The sequence below is a fragment of the Phocoena sinus genome, chromosome 15 (genome assembly GCF_008692025.1).
Source record: "Phocoena sinus isolate mPhoSin1 chromosome 15, mPhoSin1.pri, whole genome shotgun sequence".
NCBI classification, from domain to species: domain Eukaryota; kingdom Metazoa; phylum Chordata; class Mammalia; order Artiodactyla; family Phocoenidae; genus Phocoena; species Phocoena sinus.
Window position 1 is genome coordinate 53,560,976 of NC_045777.1, and position 14,801 is coordinate 53,575,776.

Below are 14,801 nucleotides of genomic sequence, written 5' to 3' on the forward strand. Positions count from 1 at the left end.
TCGATCCCTGGTTGAGGAACTAAGATCCCATAAGCTGCACAGTGCGGAAAAAAACACTAAGACACTCAACAATATGTTAATGTGTGCTATCTCTGGGTGATGGTATTATGAGTGATTTTTGCTTTCGGTTTGCTTAAATATACTTTCTAATTCTTTTATAGCAAGTATATATCACTTGTATAGTAAATATTTACATATGTACTTTTTTTACCCTATTTTAGAAAACTATGATCAACTGACAGTCTTGATTGAGCCCAGTACAGAAGGTGATTATCACACTTCCCTCTGGTAGGAAAAAAACCACATTTGTACAAGAGCCTAATTGAGCTTCACTTTCTATAATCCCCAACTTTCCAGAGCTCTGGTTAGAAATCAGCAATGAAACCTTCAGCCTTAAAAGATCATTTCAGGGGAGTGGCAGGAGGGAAAATTGGATGAAGGTGGCCAAAAGGCACAACATCCTGGGGGGAGAGGCAAAATAGGGGTAGGGAATTAAGAGATACAAACTATTATGTAAAAATAAATAAGCTACAAGGATATATTGTACAAACAGGGAATATAACCAATATTTTATAACTATAAATGGATATAACATTTTAGTTTTTTTTGGCTACACCTCGCAGCTTGCGGGATCTTAGTTCTCTGACCAGGGATTGAAGCGGGGTCCCCGGCAGTGGAAGTACGGAGTCCTAACTACTGGACTGCCAGGGAAGTCCCTAAATGCAGTATAACCTTAAAAAATTGTGAATCACTATGTTGTATACCTGTAACATATAATATTGTACACCAACTACATCTCAATGAAAAATTTTAAAAAGGCACAAACTTCCAGTTGTAAGTAGAAACTAGGGATGTAACGTACAACATTATGACCACGGTTAACACTGCTATGTGTTATATAGGAAAGTTGTTAAGAGAGTAAATCCAAAGAGTTATCATCACAAGGAGACATATGTATATAGATATTTGTATCTATTTGAGATCATGGATATAAACTAAACTTATTGTGGTAAGCATTTCATGATATACAGAGATCAAATAATTATGCTGTACACCTTAAACAGTGATGTATATCAATTATATCTCAATAAAGCTGAAAAAAAGATAATTTCTAGTTTCAGTTTGATAGAAGGACCCAAAGGTTTCAACCAGAAAAACAATACCATCTTTACTGAAGGATTTTTTCTTTTTTTTGGCTACGCCACGGGGCTTGTAGGATCTTCTTAGTTCCTCGACCAGGGATCGAACCCGCACCCCCTGCATTGGAAGCATGGAGTCTTAACCACTAGACTGCCAGGGAAGTCCCTGAAGGATTTTAACTAATATCTTTTTTTTTTTTTTTTGCAGTACGCGGGCCTCTCACTGTTGTGGCCTCTCCCGTTGCGGAGCACAGGCTCCGGACACGCAGGCTCAGCGGCCATGGCCCACAGGCCCAGCCGCTCCGCAGCATGTGGGATCTTGCCAGACCGGGGCACGAACCCACATCCCCTGCATCAGCAGGCGGACTCTCTACCACTGCGCCACCAGGGAAGCCCCACTAATATCTATTTTTAAGCCTGGAAGACTTCAACTTCAGATTATACTAAAGGGAAAAAAGAGTAGTAACACTATTCCTTAGTGAGGAAGAAAACAGAACTGACAACAAGAAGGCTCCAAAGGAGAGGGAAGAAAATATTAGAATTTCCATCAATTTATTTATCCTTTAATTTTTTTTGTTTTTTCTATTTTATAATGTACATAATATGTAACTAGAGAAGAACATGATGGAAGTTCATTTTAACTGACAGGAAGGTGGGATCACAAAGGTGAGAGGCCGTGAACCAGTGTGATGGCGGGGGGCCACTCCCCATGTGGAGGCCATGGCACCCTCAGCTCCCTCCTAGGAGAGGCCCAGCCCACCCTACATGGTCCTACCGGAAGGAGGGACATAGGGTACAAGGGAAGTGGCTGCAGCCCCTTCCTCCCCTGGCAAAGAGCACGGGGTGCCCGGCCTCCAAGTGTGGAGCCTGGCTAAGGTCAGGGGACTAGGTGGGCTCACCCATGACTGAGCAGGAGGAAATTTGCAGGGAATGAGGAGCATCCACACAGGGCCAGCCAGACAGCCACCCTAGCAAAGGAATGACCTGGCCCATCAGCCAAAAAGCAACCACCAGAACTGACCAGCCCCTTCCACTCCTGATTAGTGCACTGGGGGAGGCTCACTGTTGATCTCCTGAGTTTGATAACTGTATGTGATAATGAAAGAGAAAATTCTTGTTTTAGGAAAAACATTAGTACTAAAGTATTTAGGAGGGGGACTTCCCTGGTGGCAAAGTGGTTAAGAATCCACCTGCCCATGCAGGGGACATGGGTTAGATCCCTGGTCCCAGGAAGATCCCACATGCCATGGAGCAGCTAAGCCCGTGTGCCACAACTACTGAGCCTGTGCTCTAGAGCATGCGAGCCACAACTACTGAGCCCACGTGCCACAACTACTGAAGCCTGGGCGCCTAGAGCCCATGCTCCGCAACAAGAGACGCCACCACAATGAGAAGCCCCACTTGCCACAACTAGAGAAAATCCATGTGCAGCAACAAAGACCCAATGCAGCCAAAAAATAAAGAAAAAGAAAAAAAAGAAAATGGTTTAAAAAAAAAAAAAAAGTATTTAGGAGGAAAAGGGCATTATGTCAGCAACTTACTTTCAAATGGTTCCAAAAAAGATAATAGGTATATAGACTGATAAAGAAAATGAAGTGAAATGCTAACATTTGGGGAATTCAGTGAAGGTACGCAAATTCTATGTACTATTTTATAACATTTCTTTAAGTCTGAAATTGTTTCAAAGTTTAAAATTTAGAAAATTTTCCAAAATAAATCCAATACAATTTGTTTTCCCTACATACGAGTCGCCCACATACAATCTCAGACCCAGCCGAGAGTAAAGGCACCAAGTGAGGGTGTAATCTGCACAGTACATAAATGATCAAAAGTCTGATTCTCTAACACGTTTTCCTTTTAAAAAATTATAACAGTAACTGTCCCTTATGGTCTCCAGTTCTACCTTATTTAAGATCAGGCTCTAAGCTCAGAGGCAGAAGTTATGCTTTTCACAGCCAGGGCTCCCTGCCCCGCATCAATGCCTGTCCCTTTGCTACGTCTTAAGGAGGCCTAGTTCGTGTGAGTGGAACTACCTTCAAAGAATAATTATGTTCAGAAAAGGAAGCGCAGATGGCAAATAGATATATGAAAAGATGCTCAACCACACGAGAAATCAGGGAAAGGCAAAAATCAACAGGAGACCACTCAGCTGATAGCAGGTACCAAGGGTTTTGAGGGGACAGGAGACACAAGCTATGAAATGCTGTCAGAGGTGTGCAAACTGGGACACCTACGGGGGAAAGCAAGGTACACTCTCTAGTGAAGATGCACCCAGCCTACACACCCAAAATTCTGCTTTGAAGAACACATCCTGATCTCCTAAAGAAATCCCTTCACATGTGCGCAAGAGGACAGGTAGAAAATGCTAACTGCAGCACTGATAGGAATAGCAAGGTGGACATGACTTAGGGGTCCACTGACAAGGGAATGGAAAATATACCGTATTCATACATTCAATAAATACAGAGCTGATAAAATGAGTGAACCCCGTCTACATGTACCACACTGTGTTAAATGACACAGTCATTATATAAATATATAACATATAAATAAATATTTATATAAATCTTTAAAATAGATAAAATAAGTCTACATGCTGCTTAAGGACACACAGCATGTGATGAGAGTATAAAGTCAGGGACAGGAAAGGTACAGACCAACATCTGGATAGTGGTTACCTCTGGAATCATGTGCATTAGTTGTATTAATATTATCTCTGTACTACTTTGAATGTTTAAACTACTTCATAATTTTTTAAATAAATTTATTATTTTTATTTATTTATTTTTGGTTGTGTTGGTCTTCGTTGCTGTGCGTGGGCTTTCTCTAGTTGCGGCGATCAGGGGCTACTCTTCATTGCAGTGCGCGGGCTTCTCATTGCAGTGGCTTCTCTCGTTGTAGAGCAGGGGTTCTAGGCACGTGGGCTTCAGTAGTTGCAGCACGTGGGCTCAGTAGTTGTAGCTCATGGGCTCTAGAGCACAGGCTCAGTAGTTGTGGCGCATGGGCTTAGTTGCTCCGTGGCATGTGGGATCTTCCCGGACCAGGGATTGAACCCTTGTCCGCTGCATTGGCAGGCAGATTCTCAACCACTGCGCCACAAGGGAAACCCCAACTTCATAATTTAAGAGTCATAATGCTTATTGCTGTATAGACACCGTTCAAGTTGGTACAACTTGCTCTTTGGATAGCTATTTGGCAACATCCACGTTATGGCTGTACTTAGGCTACATCCAAAACTTCTACCTTTAGTACCAAACTGTAGAGATGTGGTCGCACAAGTGTGTGCAGAAGTATGTGTGCAGATATCCCGCACAGCACTGTGCATGATGGCAAATACAACTTGATTCTATCTGCAGACCACTGTTAGAGAAACTGATTCATCCCTACAAGGGAGTGCTATGCTGCCATATAAGAGCTTTATATCTACTGATATAGAACAATCCAGGATAGACAAGTTTAAAAAAAAAAAAACACAGGATTTCCCTGATGGCACAGTGGCTAAGAATCCACCTGCCAATGCAGGGGACGCAGGTTCACTCCCTGGTTAGGGAACTAAGATCCCACATGCCACGGGGCAACTAAGCCCGTGTGCCGCAACTACTAGCCTGTGAGCCACAACTACTGAGCCCGTGTGCCACAACTAGAGAGCCCTCACACCACAGCTACTGAGCCCGTGCACTCTGGAGCCTATGCACCACAACTAGAGAGAAGCCCACGTGCCATAACTAAGACCCAACACAGCCATAAATAAATAAATAAATATGACAATTCATAAAAGAAATACAAATGGTCAATAAATATGTTTTAAAATGTTCACTCTCACTAATAAGTACAAACCAAAACAAGATGCCACTTTTCTCCTACCAAACTGGCAAAACTTTACGATGGTAACATCTAGGGCTGGTGAGGATGTGAGAAAATGGGCATCGTCATGTATTACTGGTGGGAAGGACAAGAGAGACATCTGTTTAGTGGGAATTTGTTAGAACTTACTAAGTATTTCCCCCGTTGAACTTTTTAAACAACTTTATTAAGATATAATTCTTCTACCATGCAATTCATCCACTTACAGTTTACACTTCAATAGTGGACAGCCACCACCACAATTTCAGAACATTTTCATCACCCTGAAAAGAAATCCTGTACCTCCCCCCAGCCCTAGGCAACCACTAATCTACTGGTCTCCACAGATACGCTTATTCTGAACATTTCATACAAAAGGAATAATACAATATTCAGCCTTTGTATCTGGCTTCTCTCACCTAGCATATTTTCAAAGTCTATTCAGGTTGTAGCACGGGGAAGTACTTCACTCCTTCTTATGGCCAATTAATATTCCATTGTATGCATGTAACAATTTTATTTATCCGCTTATGGACATTTGGGTTCTTTTCACCATTTGACTATTACAAACAATACTGTTATGGACATTTATGTACAGGATTTTGCCTGGACCTGTTTTCAGTTCTCTTGGGTATATACCTAGGAGTGATATATCCAAGTGCTGGGTCATATGGTAACTCTATGCTTAACTGTTTGAGGAACTACCAGAATGTTTTCCAAAGAGGCTGCATCATTTTTCATTTACAGCAGTGTATGAGGGTTCCAATTTCTCCACGTCATTACCACCTCTTGTTATTGTCTTTTTTAATTATATTATTATTTTCCTGGTTATTTTGATTTGCCATTTTCCCTGATGACTAATGGTGTCAAGCATTTTTCCATGTGCTTATTGGCCATTTGTGTATCTTCTTTAGAGATGTATCTTTTCAGATCCTTTGCCCATCTTTTTATTGTCTTTTAATTTAACTGCCCTGTTTTTTTTCTTAAATTAATTAATTAATTTATTTTTGGCTGCTTTGGGTCTTCATTGCCGCGTATTGGCTTTCTCTAGTTGCAAAGAGGGGGGGCTACTCTTCGTTGCAGTGCACATGCTTCTCACCGCGGTGGCTTCTCTTGTTGCGGAGCATGGGCTCTAGGCACGTTTCAGTAGTTGTGGCATGTGCACTCAGTAGTTGTGGCTCGTGGGCTCTAGAGCGCAGGCTCAGTAGTTGTGGTGCACGGGCTTAGTTGCTCCGTGGCATGTGGGACCTTCCCAGACCAGGGCTCAAACCAGTGTCCCCTGCGTTGGCAGGCAGATTCTTATTAACCACTGCACCATCAGGGAAGCCCTAATTGCCTTTTTTTTTTTTTTGCGGTACGCGGGCCTCTCACTGTTGTGGCCTCTCCCGTTGCAGAGCACAGGCTCCGGACGTGCAGGCCCAGCGGCCATGGCTCACGGGCCCAGCCGCTCCGCGGCATGTGGGATCTTCCCGGACCGGGGCACGAACCCGTGTCCCCTGCATCGGCAGGCGGACTCTCAACCACTGCGCCACCAGGGAAGCCCCCTAATTGCCTTTTTATTAGGACCTATTAAGTTCAAAATGTGAGCACCAGCAATCCCTCTTGTAGAAATACAGCATACAGAAATAACTGCATGCGTGCTAAAGCTGTGTGTGCCAAGATATTCCCTGGAGCACTGCTTATAATTGCAAAATGTTAGAAACCTAAATTTCTACTATTAAGGAACTGACTGAACTAACTATGGCATGGATACTGCATAGAATACCATACAAAGGTAAGATGTCTATGGCATATTATTTTTTAGAAGCTGCAGATCAAATACACAGTAGAATCCCACTTTGTTCAAAACAAAAAGCCATGTGTTCGCAGGTGTCTACAGACATACTTTCTCAGCAGAGGAAAATCCTGGGTCTCTTTAACAACCAACTGGGCATCTTGTGGGGGAACAGGGGGCAGGTGGAAAAGGTAGGAAGATCTTTGCCTCCTTATTCTATATAAATTTTTTAAGTGATGGGATGATGAGTGCTATTTACTGTTTTAAAATTTTTTCCATACTTTTCAAATAATACTATTTTTTAAATTATTACAGGAATAGGTGTCTATAGTTGCTTACCACTGTACCCCTAATGCCTAAGCACCACTCAGCACTTGGCATCAACAGATAATGAAAATGTGTTGAATAAACAGATGAAGAGCAGTTATTTCTGCGTAGGAGAAAGTTCTGTTACAGTTTATTCCTCAGTGATATGATGCCTCACTTGCTGTGACTAAATTATAAGCTAATAAACAGGGTCACTTACATGATTCAGAAAATACTGCACGATTATTTCATGGCCAGCGGCAGCCGCTTCCATCAAAGGAGTGAATCCATATACGGGCTCCCTGCAACATCGAGACTGCAGTCAGATGATGAGCAGAGGAAGCTCTGGGGGGCAGAAGCTTGCCTGCTGCAGACAAAACCTCAGTGACGCAAAGTCACTCATCCCTAAGCCTAGAGGGCTCCCTGAACGGGGAGAGATGAGAAAGTGAGTATCAACACATCAGTCCCGTGGTTTCTACCCCAGGTCAAGTCTTTTGTTCCTAAGACAATCTGTTTCCCATCTTCACTCCTTCTTAGCTGTTTCCCCCGCTGCTACGGCCTGAATCTCTACTTAATCACAGCAAAAAGTAGCTTTCGCCCTTCACTGCTCACAGACAGCTAGCACCTCCTCTCCACCTATCCAGATATCCTACATTTTGAGATCAACATCCTCTAGGAACCCTTCCAGGAGCTCCAGGACTAACCATCTCCTGCCCTCACTACACCTAATGCTTACTTATGGCTAACTCAGTGCCCTCTTCAGAGTGCCCCGCCCACCAAGTCCTCACTGGTTTCACCTGGGCTAGAAGACAGGAAGCAAGCTAACCACTGGTTTTCATCCGTTCGAAGACACACACTTTTCACGTTTTAGCATCACTGAAGTCAGAATGTCAGTAAATGAAATGCATTTTAATTAGGAGCATTTTTTTTCTTTCTTAATGGCCTGTAAACCTACAGTGTGTTACAACGGCTGATACCAGCCAGGGTGTGCAGTGTCAGGTGAATGCTGGGTTGAAAGAGGATTATCATGGTGACATGCTTTAGACAACAACCCTACTTCCAGCTTATATTTAAAACTCATGACTGTTTTCAAAGTATCACCTCACCTGATACATACAGAAGGCAAGAAAGCTAAAGGGATTTAGCATTTAATGCATGTCAATTCAGTGCCACACACTATGTTAGGCACCTGTTATATGACAGAATATGTCATTCTTCTAACAGTTCTATGACATGGGCATTGCCATCCTGTTTTCAGATAAAGGAAATAAGGCACAGAGAACTTAAAATGTTGCACACAATGCCACCTGACAGATGCATGAGAAAGCTAGGACGATCCCCATGCCTCCACGCCTAGGCAGGACTGTCCCCTCCGTCCCTTTGTGTTGAGCCTGTCAAACCAAGGCAGGGGCTCCCTGCACCCCAGCCTCTAGCTGCCTCGCCAGTTGCCCTACTCAGAGTCAGACGTGACCACCTCCCTCCTGCGGCCACTTAAGACCTCGTAATCACCTCACATTGGCGTTCGCTCCACTGTCCAAAAGGAACTTGACCATCTGCTGATGCCCAGCACTGGTGCAATGGAAGAGGGCAGTCCAGCCTTGAATGTCCTTCATTTCTAGCTCAGCACCTTGCTTCAAGAAAACACAGAATGCTCGTTAAGGCCGCGTCTCCTCTGTGCAGGGTGGGCGCCCTCCAAGCCATCACGCTGAAAGAATCGAAGTGATTACCCGAGCACACGCACGCACACAGGGGCCTGCAGTGGTTCACGTCTCTGCAGAGCGGCCGGGGGCCCCTCAGGTTTCTGGCCTGAGGCCCTCGTAGCTCACCTGGAGGAGGAAATAGGCGATGCTCTCGTTGCCACAGCTGGAAGCCAGCATCAGCGGAGTCTGCCCTTCTGGGGTCGGCACATTCACACTCACCCCCGCCTCGAGCAGCAGGTGCACGATGGTATCGTGTCCAATGTAGGAGGCATACATCAGCGGGGTCCAGCCACCACCATTCTTCTTATTCAAATCTAACTCTCTCCTAAACAAACGCAAGACATGCTAGACACGCCAGCCATCTCATAGGTGGGGTTTACCAAAGCCGGTGGCCAGGCCAGGCCAAGAGAAAGAGCAGGAAGTGCTGACAGGAAGCAGAGTCATATGCCACCCTGGACATCACTGGCGGGGAGGGGGGGGAGTGACTACACTTGCCGGACAACTGCCTTTGCAAACTCCCTCAAGTTTGCCTCCCTCCTCCGATTTTTCATTCTCATCTGCACCCTCCTCCTACCCTAAGGCCAGCAATTCTCTTTTTTGCTACCACCAGCTACATAGATGGTTCTCAACCACGGGAGATTTTGCCCCCAGGGGACAGTTGCCAAAGTCTGGAGACATTTTTGGTTGTCACAACTGGAGAGGGAAAAGCTACTGGCATCCGGTGGGTGGAGGCCAGGGATGCTGCTCAACATCTTATAGTGCACAGGACGCCCCTCACAACAAAGAATGGCTGGCCCAGGTTGTCAGTAGTGCCGAGGCCGAGAAACGCTGACCTGGAGCCTTGACTACCTCCCGCCAACAGACCAGTCTGCTAGTCCAGAACTGAGGGGAGAGGAAAGAGGAGGGGACTCAGACAGTGGACGATTTCTCCTTTGTCGTCCCACCCTACAGAAACATTCCTGGAAAAATCTGTGACCAAAGAATCCTGTCTTTCTCACTGATTTCCATTACAATTCTGGAAAAGTGTTTCCCACAGGAAAAACAATGCAGGCTTCCCAACCCAGAGTTTGGGGTCGGGGGATGGAAGTAAGACCCACTTCCAGGAGCATCCTGCCTGTTTCACGCCCCAGTCTTTCCTCCTCCACAATCCTTGCCTCCAGTGGAGGTACCAAGTGACAGTCGACCCATGCAGTTCGTGCCTCTCCTAGATACACACTAAGCTACACCAGACAATTAGTTTCCATTCACCAGCACGTTTTACTGACCCTGGCTTTGGACCCAGGCAGCCATTTCCCAGGTCCTGATCCCAGGAATGCAGGGGTAGCCACTGGCCGGGAGAGCCACCTGGAGACCAGCCCATTCTCACCACACGCCCTCCCACATGGACAGGGAGGCGCCCCTACCCCCACCCCTTAGCAGAGCGGCCCTGGGGCTCTGGCAACCCCCTTCAGCCGAATCCTCCCTTCTGACCCCTCCAAATCCCCCTGGGGTCCCCAGTGTGTTTACTGTGCACCAGCCTGCGTCTCAGCAGGTGTCACAACCCCAATCAGAACACAAACACTTCCTAGAGCTGTTCTGGACTGTTCATTTTAACAGCACACCCGAAGGCTTAAAGCCTGTGAATGTTAAAGGAGCAGAACTATATAGGTGGGGTCGTGGTGTCCCTGTCGGGGGATGTGCTGCCTGCACACCTGCCCGGTATAGAAGTACCAACTGGCCAGATGCTCATAAGTGATGGCTACGACCTGGGAGCCAGAAACGGGACTTCCACAAGGCTCTGCTGTAACTCCCCAAGCTGGAACTGGAAAAGGCCCAGGTAGGTATGGACATAGGTTGTTTCTCTAAGTTATCAATGAGATGATAACAGTGAGCACAAAGTGTGGCGGACAAAGTGGGAAGAGATGAGAAGATGGATCCCTTTCCAAAAATTACATTGAGTATCAAACTGTACTTCAAACAAGAAGGCGCTAATAAGCAGTGCTGTTTAGGGGGACCTAATATGCACATAAGATCAGTGAAAACGGCATGTGGGCAGTAAGTAAGGTGCAATCCTCCAGGTGGGGATAACCCCACCTCCTTCTCTATGGCAGAAGCTAAAGGGGAGAGGGCGGCAGGAGGGATTAAAATGAAGCTTCTGGGGAAAGAAGGCCATAGGGCACTGCTTTCAATCTTTATTTTTGTTTTGTTTGAGCATTTCTGCAATTAGTGAAAACCACAAAATTACTCTGGTTAAAGTAAGCCTGAAATGAACAATTTCTAAGCCTATGAAAAAAGTTTAAGCTGCCTTTTTCTTCCTTGGAATCAAAACTGCCTTCCTTATTGGCGTCCAGCATAAATCATCCCTGACAACAGCCCAAGAGAAGCAGCAGTTGATCCACCCAAGGATTAAATGTCTACAGCTGTGGGCAAGGCCCCCGCTAGCTCCCTGATGGCTCCACCTGAGAGCTGAACCATGGAGCTCAAAAATCCAAGAGGAAGGAACATTTTCCAAGATCTCTTACCGCTGGACACATTCCTTCACCACTTCATACTGGCCAATGGAAGCAGCTGTGTGAAGATCCAAGGGGACGGCCAGCTCCTCCCGGCTGACCTGCGCACCCAGCCCATGCCACATGGACAAGCTGCGGTTCAGCAGCTCCGGCTCGCTGGCTTCATCGCTGAGCTCCGACATCGCTGTGGAGGGAGGCACTGGGGTCGTTAGGTCCTTCCTTCCTGGTAGCGACACAGAGTGAAATGGCATGGTCACACTCCTGCCCACAGCAGGCGGCTAAGTCACTGCCCTGACAGACTGCTGCCCAATGTACCCAACTCCTGGGACTGACCAGACAACTTCCTTTCAATAAATATCGTATGCGGGAATTCCCTGGTGGTCCAGTGGTTAAGTTTCCACGCTCCCAATGCAGGGGGCCTGGGTTCGATCCCTGGTCAGAGATCTGAGATCCCACAAGCCCTGCAGTGCAGCCAAAAAGAAAAAAAAATTGTATGGTTCGGACAGCTCCATCATGCTAGTACTGGTGAGCCTGTCACTAGACAGAAAAAGAGGAGCACATATTGTGTCATAAACTGTGGCATATATTTTCCTTTATGACCCCCAGGCCCCACATTCTAGAAAGGGAACTCAAGGAGCCTGACAACCTCTTGGATGGGAAGCAGAGAAATGGTAATTAGGTCAGTGGACCAAATCAACTCTCAGATGTGGTGAAAAAGAACCCTGGGGCTTCCCTGGTGGCACAGTGGTTGAGAGTCCACCTGCCAATGTGGGGGACACAGGCTCGATCCCTGGTTTGGGAGAATCCCGCATGCCGCGGAGCGACTGAGCCCGTGAACCTATGCTCTGGAGCCCGTGGGCCACAACTGCTGGGCCTGTGTGCCACAGCTGCTGAGGCCCATGTGCCTGGAGCCCGTGCTCCACAGCAGGAGGGGGGGCTCCGCCACCGTGGGAGACCCGTACACTGCGGCAGGGAGTGGGCCCCGCTCACCGCAGCTAGGAGGGGCCCGCATGCAGCGGGGAAGACCCAACGCAGCCAAAAATAAATACATAAAATTAAAAAAAATAAAGAGCCCTGGACTTGGAATTAGATCAAAATTTAGCTCTGCTACTTAGCATCTCCAACCCCTAGTTCCTTACTGTTTAATGGGGACGTGATATTTCCAAGGACTGTGGTTAAAAACACATGGCAGAATGGACAAACAGTGGCACGTCCACACAGTGGAACACTACTCAGCCATAAGCAGAAGAAATAAACAGGTGATACACACAACACATGAACGAATCTCAAACGCATTATGCCAAGCGTAAGCCAGACTCAAAACGCTGCCTACTGTATGATTCCATTTACAGGACTTTCTAGAAAAGATAAAACTAAAGGGGGGACTTCCCTGGCGGTCCAGTGGTTAGGACTCCATGCTTCCAATGCAGGGGGCGCGGGTTCGATCCCTGGTAGGGGAACTAAGATCCCACATGCCATGAGGCGTGGTCAAAATAAGTAAATAAACAGTAAAAGTGCATGAGTTTTAAAAAGTTTTTTTTAATAAAAAAAGGATAAAACTAAAGGAGGATAGATCAGTGGTAATAAGGGTTAGGGGTGGGGGTCCCACAAAGGGGCTGCAAGAGGGAATTTGGGGACAATGGACCTGTTCTGTTTTTTGGGTTTGTTTTTTTTTTGCAGTACGCGGGCCTCTCACTGTTGTGGCCTCTCCCGTTGCGGAGCACAGGCTCTGGATGCGCAGGCCCAGCGGCCATGGCCCACGGGCCCAGCCGCTCCGCGGCACGTGGGATCTTCCCGGACCGGGGCACGAACCCGTGTCCCCTGCATCGGCAGGCGGACTCTCAACCACTGCGCCACCAGGGAAGCCCCTGTTCTGTATCTTGATTGATGGACATATGACTCTATACATTTATCAAAACTCATAAACCTGAACACCAAAATGAGTAAATTTACTGTATATAAATTTTAAAAACAAATTTTGAAACAAACAGAAAGAAAGCCCCAACACAGAAACCAGGATGCGACCAGTGCTAACTGACTAGGAATCTACCTATGCATCCCTTGAATGTGGGAGAGACTGGGGGAATGGGATAGACTGGTTAATTTGTTGGGTGACACTTTCCCCACGATGGGACAACAGCAGGATGAAGAGCCCTTCATTCTAGGAATCCTAACCCATCAAGCCCAAGTCATCAGCTTCCTAGTAGAACCCTTAGTTCTGGAGTGACAATTGTCTCCTGTTCTACTCTGGGGGGAAAGAACAAAGACCAAGGTGTAGAAAAGCAAGAGAAGGAGAAAACAAAGAAAACCACTTCATGTTCAGATGGCCTAAAGGTACCACAGCGGTTCACAGATGCCATTAGCACATCAACCTCTACTAACAAATGCTTCCAAGCATGAGATACAGCCAAGATGGCCAAAAAACAAACAAGCCACCAATTTGGGGGACAAAGAATCTGTCGGCCCCTGGCCAGAGTAACAAAGTTCAGGGCAAAGCCCTGCTTCCTGGAACCACATGTCCACACTGGCAGGGCCTGAGAACAATCAGCTCTCTCAATTTTCAGGTGGGAACCCCCAAGCTGAACAGTCCAGGCCACAGAGCCTGGATAAGAATTCAAATAAGCTGTCAGTTCAGCACTCCTTTCAATACACCCCCCAAGCCTTCTTTGGGTGTGTTTCTTCTACTCCAAATGCCTCCTCCAGGGTGGGACCCATGTTCTCTCTCCTTTTATTGGAGGCTCACCTGTCTGACACCTTCCAGAATGCTGAGCGGCAATCAGAATCAGACCCCCACTCCAGAAGCCCATGGAGGGAGAACTCGGATGCCAAGAGACCATAAAGCTATTGGGTTGGCCAAAATGTTCGTTTGGTTTTTTTCCATAAGATGGCTCTAGTAGCACTTAGTTGTCTTTAACTTCATTTGAAACAATTTTGTTAGACTGTACTGTGACAGCTGCCATATCAGCGTGCATTTAAAAAAAAAATTATCAGGCTTCCCTGGTGGCGCAGTGGTTGAGAGTCTGCCTGCCGATGCAGGGGACACGGGTTCGTGCCCTGGTGCGGGAGGATCCCACATGCCGCGGAGCGGCTGGGCCCGTGAGCCATGGCCGCTGAGCCTGCGCGTCCAGAGCCTGTGCTCCGCAACGGGAGAGGCCACAGCGGTGAGAGGCCCGTGTACCGCAAAAAAGAACAACACAAAACTTATCAAAATAGGTGAATTTTTGTGTAGCCATTTTAACAATGAAGATGGAAGACAAAAAAGCAACATTTTCAGCATGCTTTATTATTTCAAGAAAGGTAAAAACACAACCGAAACACTGCAGTGTATGGAAAAGGTGCTGTGACTGATCGAACATGTCAAAAATGGTTTGAGAAGTTCCGTGCTGGAGATTTCTCACTGGATGATGCTCCAAGGTCAGGCAGACCAGTTGAAGTTGATGGTGGTCAAATCGAGACATTAAATGAGAATGATCAACGTTATACCACGTGGGAGATAGCCGACATACTCAAAATATCCAAATCAAGCACTGAAAATCATTTGCACCAGCTT

The 14,801-nt window shown here is 46.5% G+C and overlaps 1 protein-coding gene across 13 annotated transcripts in view; it reads right to left on the reverse strand.

Moving 5' to 3' along the window:
* The window catches only part of ANKS3 (ankyrin repeat and sterile alpha motif domain containing 3), a 30,531-nt gene that overhangs the window by 13,895 nt on the left and 1,835 nt on the right, over positions 1-14,801 (reverse strand). For 10 of the 13 annotated variants that reach the window (XM_032604881.1, XM_032604877.1, XM_032604875.1 and 7 more), the window contains exons 2-5: positions 11,264-11,474; positions 8,889-9,087; positions 8,572-8,693; positions 7,283-7,364 (exon numbers count right to left, since the gene is read on the reverse strand). In XM_032604881.1, coding sequence (XP_032460772.1) covers positions 7,283-7,364; positions 8,572-8,693; positions 8,889-9,087; positions 11,264-11,433 — 573 coding nt within the window. In that variant the 5' untranslated portion in view covers positions 11,434-11,474. Of the gene's footprint in view, positions 1-7,282; positions 7,365-8,571; positions 8,694-8,789; positions 9,088-11,263; positions 11,475-14,801 lie in introns of those variants that run through there. The other 3 variants (XM_032604885.1, XM_032604886.1, XM_032604887.1) reach the window with 3 other exon arrangements.